Genomic DNA, 20570 nt, shown 5'->3' on the forward strand with positions numbered 1-20570 from the left:
GTACACACACACACACACACACTCTCCTCGTTCTTTTCACAGTGTGCATGCACACATTCAGGCAGTGCAGACTCACTCAGTGTGCACACACACACACACACACACACCTATGCATGCACACAGAGCAAACACACACACACATACTCACCTGGCTGTACATACATGTCATGGGGTTCACACCCCACTGGTGGTGCCTCCTGCTGGCCATCCTGGGCATTAGCTGTGGCCAGGCATTGTGCCCTCCTCTGCATTTCTCCCGTCACCCTCTTGCCCTGCAGACCTCCCTCCAGAACTGCAGCCTCCCTTTCCTGACTTGGCGCTCTGGCCGGGTCACCAGAGGTGTCCCCCCCTTGGGGGTATCAAAGTCCCTCTCGACAAATGGGCGGTGGCAGTCTGCCTGCTCACTGCCCTGCCGGTGCCACGTCCCCAGAGACTGGTAGGGAGACCCAGGCCCACCCTCTACTCCAAGCCCCGGCTCAGGGGCCCTCTCATCAGCAGCCAAGGTTTGACCTGCCCCACACCTTGCTGCTTTCCCCCAAGCCTTGTCCTAGGTTCCTGGCTTCCCCCATCTCTGGGTTCGCCAGCCTCCCAACTCCCTCCTCCCGGGGCGTGATTGTGGGCTGTCCTTTATAGTCCCAAACACACCTCCCTTCACCCAGGGCGTGACTGCAGACTTCTTCCCTGCAGCCCCCGATGTTGCCATCTTATATAGGCTGCCCCAGTACCTGCTGTGCTGAGCTTGTTCAAGGGAAATCCCTGTGCCTTGTCTCCTTCTCCAGGTGCAGCCTGGGCAGTTAATTGGCACACACTGCACTTACACACTGAGCACACATGCTCATACACTGAGCGCACACACACTCACGCTTATGCACACACACCCATGCTCACATGTGCCTGCACGTGCACACAAGCTCACACACACTATATAAGCATGGCATTGCAGTCCTGGGGCAGGGGGTGGCGTTACTCTCCATAGCTGCACCCAGCATCTGCCTCTGTCTGCTAGAAGAGAATCACTAGTCTCCCAACCCATCCAAAGCCATCTGGCTGCGTGATCACCAATACGGGTGGAGCAGCCTGTTCATATGAACGATGGTCAGGATCAGAGCACTCAGCAGTGTGCCCTCCATGCTACCTGACATCAGCTCGACAATGGCACCAGCTCTCAAACGCCAGCTGGGATGGCTGGAGAGGAGTCACAGGACTTGTTTAGTATGACCCAAAGTCCCAGAATTCCAGTCAGTTCCAGTAGGCATCCCACCATGTACTGCGAGAAGCCCCAGAATGCACAGAGCCTCATGGTGGACCATTGCACCATGGGATAGCTGCCCAGAATGCTGCTGAGCAATGATTGCCAAGGGAAGTATCTTAAACTGGCATAAACAATGCGGAGTGGATGCACTGCTTTAGGATCCTTCTCTCTCATCACTTATAGTGGAAAAACATGCTCTGAAAACACTTTCCCATGCAGCCAAGCTGTTGCTTCTCTCCCCAGCTGCCGGCCACTAGCAGCACTGCAGGATGCTGCAGCCTGGATTCTCCTTCCTGTGCTTTCAAACCCTTTGCTATTTTCCCTGGAGGCTGAGGATGGCATTACTGCCCCATTTATGTGGCTTCGGGGCTAGGAACCAGCTGCACAGGCAGAAGCTTACAAAACTGAGGGTGCCGTTTTCAGCTGAGTATCCTGATGACTCATATGGTGTAATAGAGGGACGTATGGCTCGCAGGGTCCCATTCGGATCTGGTTATTATTAGTCATTCTGTTCAGAGTAGCAGATAAGTGCTTTATAAAACCCAGAACAAGCCCAGGGCCCTCACCCTGCAAATAATCACAGTGTAACTTAGACACACGTGGCACACAAAGCAACAGTTCAGTGTCTGATCCCAACTCCCTGAGCTGCACTTCAGGGTGTTCGCAGCTCAAACACTCATTTTATAAGGGGACCGAACCAAACTCTGGATCTGAACTGCCCAGAACTTTGTGGTGCTTTAAAACTGGATCCAGAGTTTGTGGCTTGCGCCCAGGACTGGTTTGAAAAAAGTTTCACCTTAATCAGAGAGGAGGCGAGTGAGAGGGGTTTGCTGCGTGAAGTGTAGCCAAAGGAAGGCTTTGAACAGGAGAGGTTGTGCGCTAGTAGGTTGACCAGATAGCAAGTATGAAAAATTGGGACGGGGGGCTGAGTAATAGAAGCCCATACCAAAAAAAAGCTCCAAATATCAGGACTGTGTCTATAAAATTGGACATCTGGTCACCCTATGTGCTAGTCACATGGTGAATGGGACACTGTTATTGACAAAGGTGTAGCCAGTTGTTGTTTGACTCCACTCGCGGCTCGTTCTCAGACGTGTTCAAGAGTCCAAATAACCGAATGTAGCCACAATTATTGTTTAAAGAGAAAGCTGGACAATATGAAAAGGAGACACACGTTCTCTCCTTCTGGGAAGCAATGCTTAACTCACCGCATGGTCACCTTGCACAGAAGGTGTGCTTCAAAGACACGCATTTCAGCCAGCCGTATTTACAGGATGATTTTACAAGTTACAAAACCCTTTACCCATCACTAAAATCCAGCCCACCAGTTCATTACAGTGCTGTAACTGGTTGTTTTGTTCTGTACCTTTTTTACCATAAGTTTCTCCATGTTCGGGCCATTCCCAGCCTGTGCGAGGCCTCTCCAGTTATGTATCTTGGCTTTGACGGGCTTCCTGTTTTCTACGGCCAAAATATTGTGGGATACTTGGCGTAGGTGAACGGAATAGTGGGGAGAGCCTGATACATTCAGCTGACAATCCCAGCACTTTTTATCTATCTATAATGCATTTTATGATGTTAATTCCATGCACATAACACCCATTCATGTGGCATATGCAACCCCTAATGTGTATGTATTGGCCAACACGGTTCACTGCAATAACATACATGTTAATGTACAGCCAGAGCATTCAGGACCTGATCTTGAAGGGTGCTGAGCACCAATAACTCCAGGGGAATTAGTGGGAGCTGTGGGAGTTCATATTCCAGAGAATCAGGCCCTTAGGGCTATGGATCAACCTTTGGAGGAGCAAAAAGTGCATCCAACATGTGGACTGGGAGCCATGATTGCACCAGGGTAAGTGACAAGTGGAAGTATGTTTGTTGGCCTTCACTTACAGTAATTCCTACCAAGGTTCATCCCTACCAAGCATTTCAGCACCTGAATCCCTCCTACCCTATTCAGATCCGCTCCTGGGCCCTTATACTCTGCTTCTGACCCCTCCTTGCCTCCCAAACTACTGCAGCGGGACCTCACCTGCATCAGGAACTCAGGGTTTGGACCATTAGTAAGTCCCCTCTGTCCATCAGTTTACCCACCCGTAAGATTACTGAGCCTCACCCCAAAGTCCTAGTTTGGGGTTTCCTCCAGCAAATCTCCCATTGTTGTCAATGAGATTTTTGCCCAAGTTAGGAGTGAGTAAATGCTATTGAGGTTTGGGCCCATGCTCAGGATACATGTAGCGCTGAATGCTGAGAGTCACAGGGTGACTAGCCCCTTTAAGAGAGAGTTGCAGCATGGCTGTGACTTCTCAGCTGCCTCCCAATTGGGCTTAAGGGAAGGCACTTGGGCCACATGAAAAGGGAGGCAGGAAAAGGGCAGATGAGAGCTGCCTGAGGAAGAAGGGAGAGACCCAGAGAGAGACAGCAGCAGCAGAGCAGAGCTGTACTGGACTGGACTGCACCGCACCAGGGAGCTGTTAGCAAGAGCACAAGGTGAAGATAGTTGTTGGCAAGGAATGGTCAGAGCTGCTGAGATACAGGAAAGCTGGTGCAGAGGCCCCAAGGAGCCAGGAGAACCAGCCTAGGGTGGGAAAGCAGAGCCCAGAACAAGAGGGTTGATGCTGGAGGGTGGATCCCGGGAGCAGGGATAAAAGTCATGGGCAGGGGGGCCTGTGGAATGGAACACTGTGGGGAGACGCCTTGTGGTGGAGGGCTGTGAGATGCTGAGCCCAGGGCCCGTGGGGTGGCCCTGGTGGGATGTTCCCCGAGCAGGGAAGGACTCACAAGCGAGGAGGCCTATGGAGTGGATTGGAACACTGTGGGGGCCCTTCTCATGGGAGACCTGACTTGGGGCTCCCAGAGAAGTGCTGTGGCAGAGAAGCGAAACTGGGAGCTCATGGGTAGACGGCCTGGAGGGCAGACCCTTGAACAAAGGCAAAAAGGCTGGGAGCAGGCAGGAGATGGCCTGTTGGGAGAATGAGTGGAGATGAAGTTCCTGGAGAGGGATGGGAAACTACTGTGATCTGTGGCACTTTAGGGTGCGGGGAAGAATGTTTTTATCATGAGGGCTCTGCAGATTATTTCACATGCTCATGAATAAATTATCCCCAAAGACGGGGCTTTGAATGGACCTTGGGAAAGACTGTTCCCTTTTCCTATGGAAACTGAGGCAGGCGTACTGGTTGTGCCACGGCCTGCTGCAGGGAGGGTGCTTTAGGTGGGGGCTACCCTGTTACAGTGAGGTCCCTATCGCTGGCCTCCATAAGTGGCATTCTTAATAATACAAATACCCAGGCTCTTGAGTAGCTGCTACCTCACTGCCAGAGCTCGGGCCTCTGACCTCTGCTAGGCCCACACCTTGCGTGGCCTCCTGGCATATGATCTTTGTCAAGCCTGAGTTAACAATAAGGTAGTGCTGCAGAAAGAGCATCACTGGCAACTCACTTCACCCTGGAGCTCAGATTCGCTCTTGATAGAGTCATATCAACAGTAAATGCTAATGCTGAACACCGCCAGGAGCACGCTGGGCCCAGCAATCTTTTCATCTTGGGCTAATGCACACTGTCAAATCTGCACCGATTGTTGCCATAATTTCACGAGCAATGCTCTTCTTCTCCTGAGCAGGCCGATTCCACTTGCAGAGATAGACGCTTCTCTCCCCTCACTCTCCCTTCCCCGCAATCTCTACTCGGGGAACTGCAATTGACCAGCTTGATGATGTGTTTTAAACCAGGGAGCTATTGATGGTTATTCTGGAGCCATGGTACAAGCTAAGAGCCAGGTTGTGATCTCTCTTGCACCAGTGTAAATCTCACAACAGTGTGATCCGAATCAGGGCCTCGGCACGTGAAAAGAGAAGACATGGAGTATACAGGAGCATGGATAGCAGCACACAGACGTTGATTTAGCTACGTTAAAGCCAAAGACAGGGGCCAGATTCCAAGATCAGACTCCCAGGACGCGTTAGAAACAGATAATTTCAAAGGGTTGGGATGAGATTGTCCCAGAGTGGAGTGGGATGGGGGATGTGCAGCTACAAGAAGCCCATTTTTCACTGGTCATAACATAACAGTCCTAACAGACTACACTAATGTAACCCTTCTGCCCGTCTGAGTTGGCAGCAACAAGGGCTGGGTTCAGTATCTAGGGGTTCCGTTTCAATAACACAATGCAAAACCAGCTCGAACCCCCACCCAGTGACCTGGGACAATTACATACCACCCCCCAGGCGCCTCTAGGAGGAGGGAAACAGTGCGGCATTATGTTGGGGAAACACCACAAACAGGATTCATAACACAAACCATGAGCCAAAGACCCACCCCCAAGCTAGTTTGGCAATGTCCTTTTCCCCTCAGGGGCTTAAGTCCAGCCACCCAAAAGATCATCCAAAAGTCCAACACCCCAAGAGTCTCTTGAGTCCAGCAACCCAAAAATCCCCCCAAAAGTCCAACACCCCAAAAGTCTCTGTCCTTGGTCAGTGCAGCCCCAGAGTTCAAAAGTTTATCTGCAGAGTTCTACACACACCCCCAGAGAGAGTAGGAAAGAAAGAAAAGTAGAAGCAAAGGGAAGGGATGAGGGGACTGGAAAATATCAAGGGGTTCAGAAAAGTGACGCAGAGCAGAGTAGATGAAAAAGGAGCCCCGGGACTGAGAAGTGAATGAATGATTTGGGGTTGTGTCTGAGTTTCTCTCGGTTACCACCTGCATGGACTGGGAGCTGAAAGCATCTCCAATAAGTCTCCCATGCTCCAGCTTTGTAACGATGCTGGAGTGTAGTGGGGGCAACAGGCAAATCCTGGAAAGGGAAGGCAAGACCTCCTCAGGGACTATTTGAAACCAGATGCCTTTGAATTAGAAAAAGGCACGATCCAGCGTAGTATTTCAGCTAACAGTTCAACCCCCCTGAGGGTCGGCTGATTTTTATAACTGGATCAAGTGATTATTTGGTGCTTGTTTATAAAAACTCATTCCGGTGCTGAGACTTTCTGCAGTTATAAGCACTTTGAAATGTGCCCACCCTAGTGTCTGTAGGACCTTAACTCACCTGTTACTTGCTATCTCATGGCACAGGGGCGCTCCTGAACTCGACACTAATCAGTGGTTAGCTGCATGATTAAGCCTCAGTCATCATGTCTGCACTGTAGGAGTAGCCACACAGTGCTCATTAAACTCCCAAAGTCCTCTCCCAGCTTGCATGGGTTCTGTGTAAAAACAAGGGCCCCGATCCTGCAAACACTTATGCATGCAAATATGTTTAAGCATCTGAGCAATCAGACGGCATGCAGTGGAGCGCCTCGTGTGTTGAAAAAAGGTACTCACCTGTTAGTATCTGCAGGCTCAGGGCTTAGGATGGATCCTTTGAGGCTGGTCAGTACCTCGGTTGGCCCAATGCCCTGGATAGGAATCTGGAGGCAGTGACCCAGGTACATAGATACTGCCCTCGTGTCTCACTGTCCACACACCCACGCGCCCTACCCCCACCCCAATTTTAAGAATTGTTTCCGAGTGGTGTAAATGAGGCCACAGGGCTTGTTTTATCACTGGTTCATGTGTTGTTGTTGCAAGGCAGGCATGGATCACACACGCAATGCAGCCCCTCCCCAGCCCACCAGCCTGGGGCTCACACAGTGAGCTGTTTGCTAGCATGGAATTTCATCTTAAAAACCAAAAAGGAAGAACACATGAGGCGCTTTCCTTTCACTGTGGTGGTTTGATCGATTTTCTGACATTATCCAAAGACTAGACTCGCCGCCTTTCTAAAAGCATCTCTCGAAAATAAAGATTCATTTAATTCCCTCTGTTTCTGCTGGGACTTGAGTTTAAAGCACTCCCATTACTAGAGCTAAACCAATCCTGATTTCAGCTTAGGCTGATTTCAGTTGATTGGCTCCCACACACCTCCTTCTCCGGTGCTCCTGCCAGATTGATCTGAATTCCAGGGCCTCAGCACAATGGTTACCAATGCCTAGAACAGGGAGTGAAGAGCCCGGCTTGTCTACACAACATTATACCAGTATCAGCTAAGGTGGGCATCCTGCTCAATGGTATCAGAGGCCATTCACTTTAGCTGATGTCACTTGGGAAGGAGTGTAAACTTCGGGCTTGGCTACACTTGCAAGTTGCAGCGCTGGTAGAGGCTTTCCAGCGCTGCAATTAGTAACCGTCCACACCTGCAAGGCACATCCAGCGCTGCAACTCCCTGGCTGCAGCGCTGGCTGTACACCTGGCCAGGTTGGGGTGTAGCGATTGCAGCGCTGGTGATCCAGCGCTGCTCATCAAGTGTGGACACACACCAGCGCTTTTATTGGCCTCCAGGGAATAAGGAGATATCCCAGAAAGCTTTTAACTAAATTACTCTTTGTTTTGTTATGCAGCCTCTCTTTGTTTTGTTGTGAACTCCGATCCGAGCTCCGTTGAACTGCTTATCTAAAAAACAAACACTGATCACAGCAAACAGGAGCTATCTGTACCTGGCTGTGAACGATCAAATGAGAGGCAGGGAGTGAATGTTTGCTTGACAGAGAAACTTTTTCAATCCAGGAAGCTAAAGTGTTGGCTCCAAAAATCCACTCTCTCTCTCTTCCCCGCTCCCTGTCACAGTACACCACAGGGAGTGAGTGAAACAGCGGGGAGTCCGTGTTGGAGGCAGGCTGTTTGCAATTAAGAGTTAAGACTAAGGGCTCGTGAACATTTTGTGATTTTTCAATCCAGGAAAACTAACACACAGTGTTGGCTCCAAAAATCCACTCTCTCTCTCTTCCCCGCTCCCTGTCACAGTACACCACCCTCCACCCCCCTCTTTTGAAAAGCACGTTGTTGCCACTTGAATGCTGGGATAGCTGCCCATAATGCAGCACTCCCAACAGCGCTGTAAATGTTGCAAATGTGGCCACACACCAGCGCTGCTCCTACACAGCTGGATGACCAGCGCTGCAAACTGTAAGTGTAGCCAAGCCCTAAGCTGAAAAAAAGCCAATCTTATACCAGAATAAGGTGTCCACACAGGGGCTATTCTGGTACAGCTAGATTGGTTTAACTTCAGTGTAACTAGTAAAACGTTCCTGTGTGGACAAGCCTGCAGGCTGTTGCTCTGAAGGGATCATCGTCTGAGGCCAGTGAAATCTGAATGGAAAGTGTGAATGATAAATAACTTGTTAATCCTTGGCAATGTTTCACAGCTGATGGGCAGCCAAGTCCCTGTGTTCTCTTTCTTGTCACACGTCTACCTTGCCTGGAGCGTCCCCTGTTCCCTTTGGACTAGATTGGTCAGCCTGTACCTTGGCAATTACGGTCCCTGCTCCCACCTCCCTCCCTTATCTCTTTCACTCACCAAGCATGTGGGCAAGGGGGATCCAGTGGATATATTGTATTTAGATTTTCAGAAAGCCTTTGACAAGGTCCCTCACCAAAGACTCTTAAGCAAAATAAGCTGTCATGGGATAAGAGGGAAGGTCCTCACATGGATTGGTAACTGGTTAAAAGATAGGAAACAAAGGGTAGGAATAAATGCTCAGTTTTCAGAACGGAGGGAGGTAAATAGTGGTGTCCCCCAGGGGTCTATACTGGGCCCAGTCCTATTCAACATATTCAGGGGTAAACAGTGAGGTGGCAAAATTTGCAGATGATACAAAACTACTCAAGATAGTTAAGTCCCAGGCAAACTGCGAAGAGCTACAAAAGTATCTCACAAAACTGGGTGATTGGGCAACAAAATGGCAGGTGAAATTCAATGTTGATAAATACAAAGTAATGCACATTGGAAAACATAATCTTAACTATGCATTTACAACGATGGGGTCTAAATTAGCTGTTACCGTGCGAGAATGAGATCTTGGAGTTATTGTGGATAGTTCTCTGAAAGCATCCAATCAATGTGCAGCGGCAGTCAAAAAAGCGAACAAAATACTGGGAATAATTAAGAAAGGGATAGATAATAGGACAGAAAATATCATATTGCCTCTATATAAATCTATGGTACGCCCACACCTTGAATACTGCCTGCAGATGTGGTCGCCCCATCTCAAAAACTGCAGCACAGCGCACTGGGCATTACTGCCTCATAGTCCAGCACGGTGCCCGGGAGCCTCAAAAAAGATATATTGGAACGGGAAAAGATTCAGAAAAGGGCAACAAAAATTATTAGGGGTATAGAACGGCTTCCATATGAGGAGAGATTAATAAGACTGGGACTTTTCATCTTGGAAAAGAGGTGACTAAGGGGGATATGATAGAGGTCTATAAAATCATGAGTGGTATAGAGAAAGTAAATAAGGAAGTGTTATTTATGCCTTCACATAATACAAGAACAAGGGGCCACCAAATGAAATTAATAGGTAGCAGGTTTAAAACAAACACAAGAAAGTATTTTTTCACACAATGCACTGTCAACCTCTGGAACTCCTTGCCAGAGGGTGTTGTGAAGACCAATACTATACCGGAGTTCAAAGGGGAGCTAGATAGATTCATGGAAGATAGATCCATCAATGGCTATTAGCCAGGATTGGCAGGAATGGTGTCTCTAGCCTCTGTTTGCCAGAGCATGGATCACTTGATGATAACCTGTCTGTTCATTCCCTTTGGGGCACCTGCCATTGGCCACTGCCAGAGGACAGGATACTGGGCTTGATGGACCTTTGGTCTGACCCAGTATGGCTGTTCTTATGTTATATTTTTCAACAACAAAGTGTAAGTGGAGAAATTCCCCCAGCTCTATGTCAGGGCACTCTGGGGTGGTTTTTAATGTAACGTGAGGAACAAACCCCATGAAAATGACGTGGCCCTTAGGATATATTATCTTTATAACACGAACAGTCTCGGTTTGCACGGGAGCTCAGAGCCAGGAGGATGGAGAGCACTGAAGTGCAGTCTGCAGCATCCATGGGAGACCCTTTCCTTTCCTGTCTCAGCTGGCCAAGCCTTCCCTTGGCAGAACAGGGGTAGTTGGTGTTTCCCTTACACGTCCTTGACCACAACTATCAGTGACCGGCTTTGGGCGTCCTTCTTTTTCACCTCTGCCCAGATGTCGGAGAGGTCCTGGATGAACTGCTGGATCTGGGGTGGAGAAGAGAGATGGCAGGGCTGGAGGTTTAGGACTGCTTGGAATGGCTTTGGCAGCATGAATGGCAAGTGTTTGGCTGCTCTGAAAGGCACATTTCCCATGGCTTTAAATTGGGCTGCAGAGAAGGAGGACTGGACATTTGCATCCCCAGCTCAGAGCAGGTGGGAGGCTCTTTGGGGGCCAGTCCTTGAGGGCAGGAAGCCAGCTAATGAAAGCATGGAGCAATGGCCCAGATACACAAGGGATTTGTAGCCAGTTCAATCACCCGCCGTCCCAATTCATCCAGCCTTGTGCCTCCACAAATAGATCCTCCCTTCCCTGCACCGGCCCCTTTCTGGGGCAAGAGGGGCAAAGGTCAACTCAGACTCCATGCTCATTTATTGCTGGTGTTCCCCCCCTTCTGCTCTGCCATTGGCACCCCAGCTGTGTCCTAGAGAGTCCCCTCCAGGATGGGGTGAGGTGCCTGATACATTGTTTTCTCCTAGCCCTCTCCTCTGCAGAGCACAGCCCCCACCTCTGCAGCCGGGGCAGGTGCTGCTCTCCTTCCCTGAGCCTGGGGTGAGGGGTGGGTGTCACCCTGGCTGTACCATGTCCAGCTGCTTGTGGGTGTCCTCCACAGGCACGCTCAAGGTCTCCTTCAGTTGCTTGCTCACGCTCTGGAAGAGGTTCAGGGTGGCCATCTTGATGGTGCCCAGCATGAGGGTTTTCTTGGCAGCTGTGTTCTGGATGTGGGCCCAGCGAGACTCCTGCGGCGAGAGGAGAGGGCAGCAGAAAGCATGGACATACGCTGCTCAGCAGAGAGGCTGGCGAAGCACTGGAGATGCCAATTTGATAGTGGCCCATCTGCTACCTGGGCAGTACCCACCCTCGCCCTGGACACTACACAGCATCAATCTGTCCTTTCACTTCCATTCACATCTGGAAAAGTCTCGGCTCGGCTTAGGATCATGAGCCATAGCCAGTGATCATCATTAAGGGAATTCAGCATGGTAGTGGCAAGTTCCCAGAATGCACCTGCACAAGCAGGTCAGAGTTCACAAGAGCTGGTTTGGGGAGCTAAGTCTAGTGAGCATGGTGCAGAGGGAAGATGTATGGACCATCCGGAAGCACTGGAAAGGGCTGGGGAAACCTGAAAAATACCCTGCTAAAGGGGCAGCAGATTGTAATGCCGCTGGGAAAGAAAAACAATCCACACCAGCAGCAGCAGCCAGCGTGCCTTCATCAGGGACTGTTCAAAGAGGTAATGGTACAAATCTAACAGCACTAGAAATGGGGAAGGAACTTGAACCAAACAATAAGACAGGATGCGTCGCATTTGGAAGGTTTTCTTCACTTCTGTTGTGATTTTAAACTAAAGCTTGGATTGCAGAGCACAATTCTGCGGCCACTTCTAAAACAGGGAATTATGCAGCTATTTACACAGGCATGTCATCCCTCATTCACAGATCCCTGGCTACCAACCAGGAACTGGGAGGACCCTGACAATTAACTGTAGGTATCTGAAGAGTATAAATAGAAAAGAGGGAGCAGAAAGGGGTGAATCAAGGGGTATAATTTGGAGTCATGGATTGCAACTGGTCAAAGAAAAGACTGAACACATGCAAAACCATATCCATGCTGAGGTTTCTGAGCCCTGGGATCCTCATCCAAGGGACTGGTGAAAGCCCCAAGACTTGAAGCCTTTACAGCTACATTAGATAAAGCCATGGAGGCCTTACTGTGGGGAACAATCCAGCCCTGGCCCTGGGGGGATAGATTGGATATGATCAAATAGGTCTCTCATATCCCAGCAGTCTGGTCTAAATTAGAAAAAATGCCCCCACGTCTTGCCATTGCTTTATTGTCACCCCCAGGCACCCCCTAGTGTAGATGCACAATGACCCTGACTCAGCAACATGTGCCTAACATGGCATGTGGCCCATGGTTCAGTACTCCGATGAATCAGGGCCTTACGCTGGGTTACGCCTCTCTTATATCAGTCTAGCTTAGGTCGCCATGCAGAACCAACGCAGGCAAGACTCAAACCGTGGCAAGGGCAGCAGCATTTGGGGTTTGCCCTGGTGTAGACGGGCTGATTTGAAATTGACCTAGTGGAACTTTCCTGCTATGCACAAGGGCAAACGTCTATGATTGAGTGACCCACCAGCACCCTGAAACCCAGGATCTGTCCTCCTGGCCCAGTGCAGTCACAGATTGAACCCTGGGGTGACCCATTGGGTCAGGGGTGAGGACCCACCCAGCAAACAGGGTGGCAGTATCCTGCTGCCTTGCCAGCCTCCTGTCCCACCACTGCCCAGCAAGCTGGGGGAGTTCCCCTGCCTGTGTCTGGGGGGAAGAAGAGGGCTGCCTCAGGGCACATGTGTGGGATCCCCGCCCTTACCCAGACGATGACATCGCTGCGGGCGTGGTCGAAGCGCATTTGCAGGCGTGCCAGCTCGTTGTTGTGCTGCAGGATCTCGTCGTCCTTCTCTTCCGTATAGTGAGACAGGCGCACCTTCGCCTGCTCGATCATCTCCAGCCCCTCCTGCGCCGATTGCATGAGATCCTGGTGCATGCCCACCAGCGTCTTGTACCGGCCAATGACTTCCCGTATCTCCTCAAACTGCAGCACAGCGCACTGGGCATTACTGCCTCATAGTCCAGCACGGTGCCCGGGAGCCTATCACACTGCCACTTGGTGGCACCGATACCCAGCCCAGGCAAGGAAGGAAGGACATCCCATCCCCTCTAACTGGGGAGAATAGCACATCTGCCCCAGAGTATCCTTATCACACCAGCGCATCTCCTGTGTCCCAGCTTCGTTATCACCCCATCCCAGGAAAATATCACACCTCCCCCGCAGGGGCGGCTCTACCTTTTTGGCCGCCCCAAGCAGTCAGGCGCGGGAGGCGCCCGGGAGCCCCGGGAGCAGCGGACCTCCCGCGGGCTTGACTGGTGAGGGTCCGCTAGTTGCGCGGCTCAGCTGGACCTCCCGTAGCTGCGGGCGGTTCGCTGGTCCGGCGGCTGCGGTTGAGCTGCCGCAGGCACGCCTGCGGGAGGTCCAGCCGAGCCGTGGGACCAGCGAACCGTCCGCAGTCATGCCTGCGGGAGGTCCACTGGAGCCGCGGGACGAGCGCCCCCTCCGCAGTCATGCCTGCGGCAGGTCCGGTCGTCCCGGGGCTCCGGTGGACCTTCCGCAGGCATGACTGCGGCAGGTCCACCGGTCCAGCCTGCCGCCCCCCCGGGAAAGGGCCGCCCCACGTGCGTGCTTGCCGCGCTGGGGTCTGGAGCCGGCCCTGCTCCCCCGGCCTGAGTATCCCACGCATACATGGGAGGGCCCTGCTCATCCCAGCTTTACCCTCTGTTCCCTTGGCCAGGCCCCTGGGATCCCACCTCCACTTTGCTAAAACCTTCAGCCCCTTCCCCAGGTCACTCCCACACGGCCCTGCTCCCTACTCCAGGTCCTTTCTAGCATGAGGGAACCCATCTCAGCTCCTCTATGCTCTCTGCACTAACCCAGCTGCAGGGAACCCTGGGCCCTGCCTCATCTCCCCCTGAGACTTTTGCCCCTGCCTATGGTCCCATCTCAGCACGTGGGAGCCCCTAGCGTCCAGGCTCACCTCCGACATCTCGACCACCTTCTCCAGGTACTTGTTGAAGATGGAGTACTGCTGCAGCTTGTTGAAGAGCCGCTGATGCTCCTGTTTTAGGACTGCCATGTCCAGCTTGGCCTTTGCCAGCTCCTTCACCCTCTGTTTCTTCAGCTCTTTCTCCTTGTTGGCTTTCTTCAGGGCTCGAATTCGCTTTTGGTCATTTTCCTAGCAATCCCCCCACCACCACCCCAGAAAGGAAACCCGAGACAAGAGATGTGGGAGGTTAGCAATGTGACCGCATCAAAAGGAGATGCCTCCTACCCAGCCCCATGCCCCTCCAACATCAGCAGTACTTGGAAGAGGAGAGAGACTACGGCAGGGTGGAGGAGAGGAGGGGAGAAGAAGCCTGGATGAGCCATGATCACGCCAATGGACAGCAATGGAGCTAGACAGTCACCAGCAGCGGGGATGGGGTCCCATAGCTTCCACAGCCATTGGCACCTGGTCCTAAGGAGAGCTGCAGAGAACACCCTGCTACCAGCACTGAGGGAAGATGTTGGCTGAGGCTTTGGGATGGATGCCACTTAAGCTGGGCATGACAAAGCTGGTCTTGAAGGCTCATGGCAACGTAGAGCAACCCACCCCTAGCCAGCCCCTCCCCAGACCATCTCTGGCTGTGATACAGAATGGAGCGGGGAGGGGCCCTGCTGGATAAAGTCGTGGCTACTGCCTTGAAACATCAATTCCTCTTCTATGCTGAGAAGAGAGTCAAGAAGTCATGGGTGTGTGAGATGTATCACGGAGGAGCCCTCTACACATAATGGGAAAAGGCAGCTTCATTACAGCTTAGGGGTATGTGCGGGTGTGTCATGGAGAAGCCCTCTACACATAATGGCAACAGGCGGCTGTGTTATAGCTCTGGGGTGTGTGCAGGTGTACCACAAAGGAGACAACGCGTTCACATGTAATGGCAACAGGCGGCTGCTATGTTACAGCTCAGGGGTGTGTGTGGGTGTACCACAGAGGAGCCCCTCATATGGAATGGCAACAGGCGGCTGCTGTGTTACAGCTCAGGGGTGTGTGTGGGTGTACACAGAGGAGCCCCTCATATGGAATGGGAACAGGCGGTTGTGTTACAGCTCAGGGGCATGTTATGTGAGTGCCACAGGACTGGCTGTACCTGTATGAACTGCTCAAATTTCTTTATATAAGCCTTCAGCTGAATCTCCTTGGCCCTGAGCTCCTCCCATCGGTTATTCAGGGCTTCCATCCTCGTCCGGAAAGCCTACAGGGATCATGGAGAAAGTCCAATGGTGAGCCAGCTACTCTGATCCAGTGAGCCCCCCTTCCAGTGCCAATAGTCAGTGGTCCCCCACCCTGACCCTCCAAAGCAGGGCCAGAGGGACAGATTTTGTGCTGTGCCTCTCAGGGGGTGCCTGAGGAGACTGGACCCAGCAGGAGGTGGAGGGCACAGAGCAGGGTGTGCATGGCTCTGAAGAAGCCCAGCTGGTAGCTGGTGCTGTGGGTCATGGCAAGGGTCCCTCACAAATGCCTCTCTCACCTCCTTCTGAGCCTCCATAGCCCTGTGCACCAGCGTGGCCTCTTTCTTCTTCTCCAGCAGCCGAATGGACGGCGATGGGGATTGCTCCTCCGGTGCTGGGAATTTCCTGCCGCAAAGATACAAAAGCGTTCCCTGCCTGTAACTGAGCCTGTGAGCTCAGTGCTGCCTGCCCATCGCAAGGGAGATTGCCTCGCCATTCGCTCGGCCTGTGCCCTGGAGGCTCTGAGCTCCTGGGGCAGGGCTGGGGTGACATGGCAGAGCACCACGTGTGGATGAAGCCCAGGGCCCCACGAGCATGGAGACTGAATTCTACTCGTGCCAGGAGGGGAGGGGAAAGGTGGAGGGAGGGCAAGGGAAGGTGGGAGAGGGAGAGATGGTGGAGAGACAAGAAGGCAGGAGGGATATTGTGGAAGGACTGGAAGTGGGGGGGAAGGAGAGAAGGAGGTGGGTGTACGGGGCAGGGGAGGGTGGAATTGTGGAAGGACATAGACGTGGGGGGGAGGGAGAGCAGGAGGATGGGACGGGGAGGGGAGCCTGTTACTCACATCAGCAGCTTCAGGAGCTTCTGCCCATACTGCATGCGGAAATACTCTGACAGGTCCTCTTCCTCCATGGTGGCCATTGTGTCTGCTCCCCCAGCGAGCCCTGCTCTGGCCCCACCTATGCAGCCTCTCCTTGGGGCCCAGCTCAGCTGCCGTATGTGGGAGTTAGCGGGCTGGAGTGGGATGCACCCACAGTCCCTGAGCGCCGCCCTCCTGCTCTTCCCAAGGCCCTCTCTTCCCCTCCCTCCTTGTCGGAGCCCCCAGCAGACAGAGGCTTGGTGGCTGGCTCCACGTACCGTTGGAATCCATGGAACCCCAGCAGCCAGGGTTGGACAATGCCAGGTGGTTACTTAGCAACCTTAATGCCCCTGTCCCTTAAGGGGAAATTTGTTCCCATCTGGCTGGGCTGCAGGGAGCCATCCCCCCCAGTCCCCAGCTCCACTGCTGCATCCTCCCCTTCTCTTCCATGTCCCCTTAGGGAAGGGAGGAATCGGATGAGCCTCACAGGAGGTCTGTGTCAGCAGGGCTGAAAGCCCGGTGCATAGCCTGTGCTCCTCCTGCTGGCCCCCATGCACCGCGGCGCTAAGCCTGTTGAGCTGGCAGGGGCCATGACATGAGAAAGGGGAGGAAGAGGGAAAACTGTCAAGGGTTTAGCCATAACATACGTGGTGGCTTTGTAAAGACGGAGCATTATTGCTGCCAGGGTTTGTGGGACGGCAGGGGGTTCCCTCACCCTGCACAGGTGACATTTCTCCAGGGTCACCACTCTCTGTGCCCTTTGCAACCATTGCAGTATCCCCAGCAGGAAAGGCAGCTCCTGCGTGTAGGCAGATGTGTCCAGGAGGAGGTGAGCATCAGATCGTTGTAAAATTAGATGTGGGTATGTGTATGTTAGTCACAGTTACAAGCAGTAGCACCGCAGTCTTTTAGCTCTGGAGGTTCCCAGTTCAATTTGTGTTGGCCAACATGGGGGCAATCACACACACAGTAGATCTAAGATATTTACTCAGAACAAAACACAGAGAAGCCCTGTGAAGACTCATGCTGTGATAAATAATAATATCCCAATGACATCCGAGCCAGGCAAATGGAGCATTCCCCTCCCTGACCAGAGACCTGGCTGGCTTCCATCCCCAGTTTTGTACCTTCTGAGACAGACCCTTTTGTTTTCTGACTGGCTGAACTTTACCCTGCCAGACTGGAGACGTGCCTGGCAGAGCACAGATCAGATCTCTCGCTTAGGAGAATTTCTCCCCACTTTACTATCCAGATTCACAACCTGAGGGGCCTGCTGAAGCCACAGCTGCTTCAGGATGCTCCGAGAGCGGCACTGGCCAAAGCTGCTGCTTATCATTTATGCTAGGCCAGGAGGTTGTGCCCTTTTTCTTACTGATTCAAGGACCTTGCTCCGGTGATCAGACCTGTGTCACCTCCAGACTGAATTAATGCAATGTGCTCTACATGGAGTTATGTCTCAAGGCCGCTCAGAGACTGCAGTGGGCACGGAACATGGCAACCAGCTGCTTGGAGAACCTCACAGGAAGCATATGACCCTAGTGCCCTGGGGTCTGCACATCTGCCTGGCTGGGTGTGGCTGCAGTTGAAGGTATTGTCTCTAACCTATGAAGTTATTTTCCAGTGGTTCCTTTCAAACAGGTAGATGCTCAGCAGCAAAGTGCTACGGCTCTGTGCTGATTAACAAACAAGGCTGATAAAAAAAAATTCTGTTGAAACCCTTTTTTCAATGTGAAGTTGGGTTTTCAAGGAAAAGAATTTTTTCATGGTAAGTGGCTGCTTTCCTTCAACATTTGTGATTGTTTGTCAGTGTCATGGGGGCCTGGTCCCTGTCGAAAGGGAAGTGGGATCAGCCCCTGTGATAAATGAAGCGGGGGTAGCTGAGCTCCATTTTATGAACACCTAGCCGGCCAGTTAGCTGTAAAATCCCTCTTGGTGTCTGTTCTCTGCTTGCTTTACCTGTAAAGGGTTAACAAGCCCACAGGTAAAAAAGGAGTGGGCACCTGACCAAAAGAGCCAATGGGAAGGCTAGAACTTTTTAAAATTGGAAAAGCAGCTTTCCTTTTGTGTCTGTTGTGTCTCTCCGGGAAAGAGGGCAGCAGAAATGGTGTGTAAAGCTTTAAGCCAGGTATGAAAAATCATCAGATCATACCTAGAATTACTTATTTGAAACCACCAAAATATGTAAGTAAATTAGCAATGTTTAAATAGACACGATCAGGTTTATTTCTTTATTTTGGCTTATTATTCTCCTCTGTGCTAACTCCAGATGCTTTTGTTTGCCTATAACCTTTAAGCTGAACCCCCAAGAAAGCTATTTTGGGTGCTTAATTTTTGGAATTGCTCTTTTAAAATCTAACAAAAGCCTAAGTTCCAGATGTATTTTCTTCCTTTTTGTTTTTAATAAAATTTACCTTTTTTAAGAACAGGATTGGATTTTTAGTGTCCTAAGAGATTTGTGCATGTTGTTTGATTAGCTGGTAGCAACAGCTAATTTCCTTTGTTTTCTTCTCAGCTCTTACCCGGGGGGGGGGCGGGGGTGTGTGAAAGAGCTTGGGGGTACCCCACAGGGAGGAATTCCCAAGTGCACCTTCCTGGGTCCAAGGCGGCTTTTGGCATTTGATGGGTGGCAGCGTTTACCAAGCCAAAGGCAGAGAAAAGCTGTAACCTTGGGAGTTTAATAAAAGCCTGGAGTGGCCAGTATTAATTTTTAAAATCTTTGTGGGCCCCCACCTTCTGCACTCAAAGTGACAGAGTGGGGATTCAGCCTTGACAGCCCCTGTGACCAGCTCCTCCGGGACAGGGGTGGCTCCAGGCACCAGCACGCCAAGCGCGTGCTTGGGGCGGCAAGCCGTGGGGGGCGCTTTGCCGGTCGCCGCGAGGGCGGCAGGCAGGTTGCCTTCGGCAGCATGCCTGCGGAGGATCTGCTGGTCCCATGGCTTCGGCAGACCTCCCGCAGGCATGCCGCCGAATCCGCGGGACCAGGGACCTCCCGCAGGCAAGCCGCCGAAGGCAGTCTGCCTGCCGTGCTTGGGATGGCAAAATACCTAGAGCCGCCCCTGCTCCAGGAGCCAAGTTAGCCCAAAGGGAAGCACCAGTGGCTGATTAATGACCTCTCTCTCTCAGCTGGGCAAGGGCAGCAGGGCGCTGAGGCAGAGACTGCTGCAGAAGGTTGTCAGCGGGATACTGCCTAGACTAAGGGCTCAGGCATGGTTGTGCTCTAGGAGTTAAGCCTCAGATGGCCAGAACTGTTTAAAGATTTATTTTGATAAGAAGACACCAGGAAGCAAAGGGCATGGAGTCTCCCTCTCTTTGGGGATTAGGAAGGTATAAGTGTGAGGAAAGGCCAGGACAAATGACTGGTGGAAAAGACTCATGGGAAGCTGTTTCATGTTATTCCTTATGGGCTTTCTGTGAAACCATGGGCGGCATGAGGAGACAACCCTGCATCCCACTAAAAGAGCACCAGGGAGGGTAGTACTTGAGCTGAAACAACTGCTCAAGTGGTGAGTGGTGGGACATCTGGTGCTGCGGACACACCGGTACAGAGGGACTGTTATAGTCAGAAAACCGACAAGCAATTTTTTGGCAGCTTTTAGTGGGAATATGTCAGTTTTTGACTGTCAGGGTTTTGTTCTTTCAACAAAACCTCAATTTTTTCCATGGGGAACCCCTTCCCCTCCAGCAACAGTTTCTGATTGGCTGTTAAATAACCTCAAGCTTTGCCATTAACTTCTTCAAGGCTCACCTTGACATGTCCTTGCTACATGAATGATGGCTTCTCTAGGAGTGTCTTTGTCTTATGAGTCAGGCAGACCTCCTGGGGATCCAGCCTCTTGTGTCTCTCTGGGGTGCAGGAGCCAGGTTAATTCTCTGTCTCTCCAGTTCAGGCTCAGGATAACCCCGCTGGGTTAGCTTTGTTTATGGCTGATATGTAAGCTGAGGTAAATCCCCATTCCTTTGTCTCAGACACACCTGCTTATTACCTTTGCCTAGCCTAGACTGTCTGGTCTTAAACCCAGTCTAGTAACATCACACAGAGGGAATTGATAACATCACACGTACCGCTAACTCGTGCACTTTGCAGTGATATTCACAGCCAGTGCGTTCTTAGCTTTCATGCGATCCCTCACAAGGCATGGCTTGTACAAGCATTACTGCAGTCGTGTGTAGGGCGTGGATACAGGGGTGGGGGTGGTGAGCAGATAATAGCATGCGTGGAGGTGGGGGGGCCACACAGAGGTAGGCACCAGATGCAGGAGCTGGGTGGAGCAGCCCCCTCACCCCATATGAGTTACTGAGGCAGGGAAGCAGACCCACCAGCTATAGACAGAGCAGGAGCCAGCCCCTCTCACAGGGATGTGGAGGGAGGCAGAGAGTGTCCTCACAGGGGATGACCACTTGGTTTTGTGGCCAGAGTGATGCTGGAGTTATGGATTCGGACGAGTGGGCTCAGTGGGAGAAGGGCTAACTGGGTTAAATCAGCTGTTGGCTGTGAACTGCTCCCCCAGCTGTTGCCACACCAAAGGCCTTGTTGACCAAATGGCTTCCCCCCCTGTAGGGGATGG

At 51.9% G+C, this 20570-nt stretch overlaps 1 protein-coding gene across 1 annotated transcript; it reads right to left on the minus strand.

The window, feature by feature from the left end:
* Nucleotides 1–10011: 10011 nt before the first annotated feature.
* On the minus strand, nucleotides 10012–16289 carry CCDC42 (coiled-coil domain containing 42). The gene is made up of 7 exons (XM_044983434.1): nucleotides 15991–16289; nucleotides 15446–15551; nucleotides 15065–15169; nucleotides 13912–14109; nucleotides 12693–12914; nucleotides 10900–11058; nucleotides 10012–10305 (listed from the first exon to the last, which is right to left on the minus strand). Exons 1-7 carry the CDS (start codon nucleotides 16065–16067, stop codon nucleotides 10207–10209), a joined length of 966 nt encoding a protein of 321 aa, XP_044839369.1. The 5' UTR covers nucleotides 16068–16289; the 3' UTR covers nucleotides 10012–10206.
* Nucleotides 16290–20570: the final 4281 nt, after the last annotated feature.

This window comes from Mauremys mutica, chromosome 12, assembly GCF_020497125.1.
Source record: "Mauremys mutica isolate MM-2020 ecotype Southern chromosome 12, ASM2049712v1, whole genome shotgun sequence".
Classification (NCBI taxonomy): Eukaryota; Metazoa; Chordata; order Testudines; family Geoemydidae; genus Mauremys; species Mauremys mutica.

Coding starts and splice junctions, on each gene's coding strand:
- CCDC42 (XM_044983434.1), bottom strand. CDS start 16,067: ATGGCCACCATGGAGGAAGAGGACCTGTCAGAGTATTTCCGCATGCAG. Junction 11,059..12,692: donor GCAGCGATGTCATCGTCTGG/GTAAGGGCGGGG, acceptor CTCTCGCCGCAG/GAGTCTCGCTGGGCCCACAT. Junction 10,306..10,899: donor CCCACAAGCAGCTGGACATG/GTACAGCCAGGG, acceptor TCTCCACCCCAG/ATCCAGCAGTTCATCCAGGA.